General features: G+C 37.5%; 1 protein-coding gene across 1 annotated transcript in view; it reads right to left on the reverse strand.

The window, feature by feature from the left end:
* The window catches only part of CUNH12orf40 (chromosome unknown C12orf40 homolog), a 99,681-nt gene that overhangs the window by 60,243 nt on the left and 32,860 nt on the right, over positions 1-6,578 (reverse strand). Inside the window, exons 6-7 of the mRNA XM_007943184.2 lie at positions 1,791-1,977; positions 1,473-1,546 (exon numbers count right to left, since the gene is read on the reverse strand). Coding sequence (XP_007941375.2) covers positions 1,473-1,546; positions 1,791-1,977 — 261 coding nt within the window. The remainder of the gene's footprint in view (positions 1-1,472; positions 1,547-1,790; positions 1,978-6,578) is intronic.

Consider the following 6,578-nt stretch of genomic DNA (forward strand, 5'->3'; position numbering starts at 1 on the left):
GAAACCCAAGGAGGGGTCGCTATGAGTCGGGGCCGACTCGACGGCACATAACAACAACAACAACATCACTACAGAAGTAGATTGTCCCATCTTCCTTCCGAGGACTGGCTGGTGGGTTTGAACCACCAGCCTTCTGGTTAGCAGTCAAGTGCCTTAGCCACTAAGCTACCAGAGCTCCCTCTGGAGTCCCTAGGTGGTGCAAACAGTTCAACGTTCAACCAGTAACCAAAAGGTTAGCTTTTTGAACCCACCTCGCCTTGCCTGGGAGCTCTGGTAGCATAGTGCCGAAGAAACCCAAGGAGGGGTCGCTATGAGTCGGATTTGACTCAAAGGCAGTGAGTTTGGTTTGGGTTTGGTTTTGCCTCGCCTCAGAAGACAGCCTGGCAACCTGCTTCCAAAATACACAGTATTGCAAACCTTATGGAGCAGTTCTAATTTGTATATATGGGGTTTCCAGAATCAACACCATGGCAACTAACAGCATATCACTGTCATTCAGCTAATTCCTCGAGTTGATTGCAACTCACAGTGACTCTACAGGACAGGGAAGAACTGACCCATAGGTTTTCCAAGACTGTAAATCTTAACAGAAGCAAACATCCACATCTTTCTCCCTCAGAGCAGCCAGTGGGTTTGAACTGCCAACCTTTCAGTTAGCAGCCAGTTTAACCACTGTGCCACCAAGTCTCCTTAACTAACAACAACAACATCCATATTCCCATTTTCTTTTTTAGTCTAAAAGAAAATAATTGTAGTTCTTATTAAAAACAAAATAACTTTCTAACAAAGAATCTATTATCAGTATTTGAATAATTGTTAAAATTACAGTTTATACTATGGTGAGCTAAACATTTTTTGAGAAAGAAACAAGATTTAAAAAAACACCTAGGACTAACAAGATCTTGAATAAATAAAAGTTAAATTGCTATGACAGAAAATAATAATTTATGCCAATAAAATAAATGACCTGAGTTCTATCATTTACTGAGTAGTTTCAGACTATTACTTTAATCTTTCTGAATATCAGTATGAGATAACCCATTCATTAATATAGAAGGTGCCATATAAGACAGTATATGAGCCCAACATATTTTTATTCAGAAATTAAATTTATATACATAGTACATATGGTTTATAACCCATGAGACATAGAAATGAGATGTTCAAAGAGAATCAATGCCAGAAACAGGAAATGAGTAGAGGAATAAGAAAGAGAGAAAATTCAAAATCCAAAATCACAATGAGATGATAACAAAGTATGACATTATATCTTGGGTTCAAAAAGACAGACCAATATCTTGCATATTGGCTGGCGGTTCAAACCCACTAGCCACGCCTCGGAAGGAAGATGGGGCAATCTACTTCCATAGTGATACTGCCTCGGAAATCCAAGGAGGGGTCGCTATGAGTCAGGTCCAACTCGATGGCACATAACAACAACAACAACATGACATCACCAACTAGTCATTTACAAAGAATTACACTTATTACCAACTACCATAAAATGCTTGAAACTATTTTCAATTACTATACTGTCAATGATATTCTAAAAACATGATAATTTCAAAGATTTTTGTAGAACATTCAGTTTTTGGTTTCATCATCTTTTATAGTGCATAGAAATAAGTTTTGACCTAAGAGGAATTATTATATTTAATTGATCTCCTAATTTGGTAATACCTATAGCAATTCACAACTTATATTCATTTAAATGCATAAAAAGAGGAAAAAAGAGCTTATCAAGAAAATATAATGATATAAAATACTAAAAACCAGTGACTCAAAGTTACCTGCTCATTTTGCTTTCTTTCATATGTAATTTTCCAAGGACTAGGTATTATCTGGGGAGCAAAATTTTGTTTTGGAATATAACTGTTAGAAGACAATTTTGCTGAAAAAGATGGTGAAGAGAATCTATAGTTTTCTGTTCTGTTGACCCGAGGTTCAAACACGCTACATGAGTCCATGACTTGTGATGACAATATAAAAGAAGATACAATCATTTAAATTACAAAATATATAGACTAGAGAAAAGAAAGTTAAAACAGTGAAATTAAAATAAGTAAAAAGGTAAGCCAACAGCCACTCTTCGGAAGGAAGATTGGGCAATCTACTTCCGTAGTGATACCACCTCGGAAACCTAAGAAGGGGTTGTTTGAGTCACATCCGACTCGATGGCAGTGAGTTTGGTTGTTTTTGTTTTGTTTTGTTTTGTTTTTTGTTAAAAAGGTAAGAAGATATAATAGAAAAATTCTCAAAGGAAGGCAAGGCATCAGTAATTGACAGAATTTACTAAAATGAGAGAGGTTATCAACTAAGATTATATTTAAGAACTCCTTTTCTGGCTTCCTTTTTCCACTCCTGCTTCCCACTACCCTCAAAACATCACTCCTGCATATCATAGCAATCTCCTAATAAGAAGAATTTTAGTTTCATTAGTCCATAATTCAGAGGAAAGAATTTCCAAGGGATTTTTATTTTAGTATTATTGCCTTTTTCTTTGTGATATAGTTTTGCTCTGGAAATTCAAAGAAAAGACAGCACAGTTAATAATATGGCATTGGACCTTAAACAAAATTTCAGGCTTTCATTCACTGTCTGTGTGTTTTCTAATCAATCAAAACTTTATTTTTTTATATTTAGAAGGAAAAATAATCTGAGGATTAATGTGACTATCAAATATCACAATTTGGTATAAAATAAAATAATCTGGTCAGTATATTTGAAGATATGAATTGCTCAATAATCATGTGAACTCAAACTAAGAATCCCCATGTAAATGGATCTTGGGGGCTCATCAGATACCAACCAAATCAAATGTTATGCATACATTGACTTGGTCTGTATTACTAGTTAGTACTCCAAAATGTTTCTCATAAGCAAACTATTAAGATGTTCTGAAGGTATAAGTTCCTTACACTGAACATTTAAAAAAAATACCTATATTTTGAAAGAATTTTGTAAAACAATATTACTAATTTTCCCCAATATTACACTATTTAGATCACTCTCTGCATTTTGTTGTTGTTGTTATGTGCTGTTGAGTCATCTCTGACTCATAGCAATCTTATGCACAACAGAAGGAAACACTGCCCAGTACTTGTGGCAACCTCACTATCTCTACTATATATGAGCCCATTGCTACAGCCACTGTGTCTATCCATCTCATTGAGGGCCTTCCCCTCTTTCATTGACCCTCCATTTTACCAAGCATGGCATCCTTCTCCAGAGAATGGTCCCTTCTGACAACATGACCAAAGTAGGGGAGATAAAGTCTGGCCATTCTCACTTCCAAGGAGCACTCAGGCTGCACTTCCTCCAGAACAGATTTGTTAGTCCTTTTAGCAGCCCACGGTACTTTCACCATTCTTTACCAACACCAGAAATCAAAAGCATCAACTCTTCTTCCATCTTCCTTATTCATTGTCCAGCTCTCACATGCATATGAGGCATTTGAAAATACCATGGAGTGGGTTAGGCACATCCTAGTCTTCAAAGAAATATCTTTACTCTTCAGCTCTTGAAAGAGGTATTTTGCAGCATATTTGCCCAATGTAATACGTCTTTTGATGTCTTGACTGCTGCTTCCATTGGTGTTGACTGTAGAACCAAGTAATATGAAGTCTCTGACAACTTCAATCTTTTCTCCATCTATCATGATGCTGCTTATTGGTCCAGTTGTGAGGATTGTTTTCTTTATGTTGAGGTGTAATCCATACTGTCGACTGTAATATTTAATTTTCATCAGTAAGTGCTCTAAGTCATCCTCATTTCAGCAAGCAAAATTGTGTCATCTACATATTGCAGGTTGTTAATAAGCCTTCCTCCAATCCTGATGCCACATTCTTCTTCATATACTCCAGCTTCTCAGATTATTTGCTCAGTATACAAGTTGAATAAGTATGGTGGAAGGATACAATCCTGACACACTCCCTTCTTGATTTTAAACCATGTGATATCCCCTTGTTGTGTTTGAACAACAGCCTCTCGGTCTATGTACAGTTTCCTCATGAGTACAATTAAGTGTTCTGGAATTCTCATTCTTCTCAAAGTTATCCATAATTTTTTATGATCCACACAATCGAATGCCTTTGCATAGTCACCAAAACACAAGTAAACATCTTTCTGGTATTCTTTGGTTTGAGCTGAGATCCATCTCACATCAGCTATGATATCCCTTGCTCCATGTCCCCTTCTGAACCCAGCTTGCATTCTGGAAGTTCTCTATCAATATACAGCTGCAACTATTCCTGAATTATCTTCAGTAAGATTTTACTTGCATGTAATATCAATGATATTGTTAGGTAATTTCCACATTCTGTGGGATCACCTTTCTTTGGAATGGGTACAAATATGGATCTCTTTCAGTCAGTTAACCAGGTATAGCTGTCTTCCAAACCTCTTGGCATAGCTGAGTGAGTGCCTCCAGTGGGGCATCCATTTGCTGAAACATCTCAGTGGGTATTTTGTCAATTCCCGGAGCCTTGTTTTTCACCAATTCCTTCAGTGGAGCTTTGACTTCTTTCTTCAGTACCATTGGTTCTTGATCATATGCCACCTTCCAAAATGGATGATCATCTACCAATTCTTTTTGGTATAGTGACTCTGTGTATTCCTTCCATCTTCTTTTGATGTTTCCTGCATCATTCAACATATTGCCCATAGAATCTTTCAATATTGCAACTCAAAGCTTAAATTTTTTCATCAGTTGTTTCAGCTTAAGAAATGTTGAGCGTGTTCTTCCCTTTTTGTTTTCTAACTCCAACTCTTGGCACATTTCATTATAATAACTGACTTTGTCTTCTTGTGTTGCTCTTTGAAATCTTCTGTTCAGCTCTTTTATCCTGTTGATTCTCCCACTTGCTTTAGCTACTCTCCCTTCAATGCCAAGTTTCAGGGTCACCTCTGACATGTTAGTCTTTTCTTCCTTTCCTGTCTTTTTAATGACCTTTTGCTTTCTTCATGGATGAAGTTCTTGATATCACAATTCTAGTTTTCAGTCACTGGTGTTCAGTGCATCAAATCTATTTTTTAGATGGTCTCTAAATTCAGGAGGGATAAAATCAAGGTCATATTTTGACTCTTATGGAGCTGTTTTAATTGTCTTCTGTTTCAACTTGAACTTGCACTTGAGCAGTTGATGTTCTGTTCCACAATCTGCTCCTGGCCTTGTTTTGGCTGAAGATATTGAGCTTCTCCATTGCCTCTTGCTGCAGATGTAGTCAATCTGATTCCTGTGTACTCCATCTGGCAAAGTTCATGTGTATAGCTGCCATCTGTATTGTTGAAAAAAGTTATTTGCAATGAATAAGTCATTGGTCTTGCAAATTTCTATCATGCAATCTCTAGTGTCTTTTCTATCACCAAGACCATATTGTCTAACTACTAGCGATTCTTCTTTGTTTCCAACTTTTGCATTCCTATAACCAGTGATAATTAACACATCTTGATTGCATGTTCGGTTGATTTCAGACTTCAGAAGTTGGTAAAAAATCTTCAGTTTCCTCATTTTTGGCTTTGGTAGTTGGTGCATAAATTTGAATAACAGTAATATTAACTCATCTTCCTCATAAACCAAAAAAAAAACAAAAACAAACTGACCGTCATCGAGTCAGATCTGACTCACAGCAACCCCTCCTTGGGTTTCCAAGGCGGTATCACTATGGAAGTAGATTGCCCAACCTTCCTTCCAAGGAGTGACTGGTGGGTTTGAACCACCAGCCTTCTGGTTAGCAGTCATATGCCTTAGGCACTATGCCACCAATATGTATATTATCCTGTCCCTGACAGCATTGTACTTCAGGATAGATCTTCAAACATTCTTTTTAATGATGAATGCCACACCATTCTTCTTCAATTTGTCAATCCTGGCATAGTAGATTATATGGTTATCTGATTCAAAATGGCCAAAACTGGTCCATTTCAGCTCACTAATTCCTGGGATATTGATATTTATGCATTACATTTCATTTCTGACAACTTCCAATTTTCCTATATTCATACTTCATACATTCCATGTTCTGATTATTAATAGATATTTGCAGCTGTTTCTTCTTGAGTTGTGCCACATCAGCAAAAGGAGGTCCTGAAAGCTTTACTCCATCCACATCATCAAGGTCAGCTCTATTCTGAGGAAGCAGCTCTTTCCTAATCATATTTTGAGTGACTTCCGACCTGAGGGGCTCATCCTCTGGCACTGTAACAGACAGTGTTTCACCACTATTCATAAGGTTTCCACTGGCCAATTCTTTGAGAAGTGGATGCCCTCTTCCTTCTTCCACGTCTGCCTTAGGCTGGAAGCTCTAAAACCTGTCCACCATGGCTAACCCTGTTGGCACCTGAAACACTGGTAGCACAGCCTCCAGCATCACAGCCCAACATACAAGCCACCACAGGATGACAAACTGACAGATGAGTTTGTCTCCCTTAGCTGTTCCAAACTACTCTACTCTCACTTTCTAGCCTTCTCTACCAGCCCCAGCCCTCCAAAAAGCCGTCTGCATATCACTGTTAAAATAACATAATAGTATAAACCAAAACAAACCCACTTGCCATCAAGTTGATTCCAACTCATAGCA

Source organism: Orycteropus afer, unplaced genomic scaffold (genome assembly GCF_000298275.1).
Source record: "Orycteropus afer afer isolate SDZICR_OR568_19922 unplaced genomic scaffold, OryAfe1.0 scaffold00100, whole genome shotgun sequence".
NCBI classification, from domain to species: Eukaryota; Metazoa; Chordata; class Mammalia; order Tubulidentata; family Orycteropodidae; genus Orycteropus; species Orycteropus afer.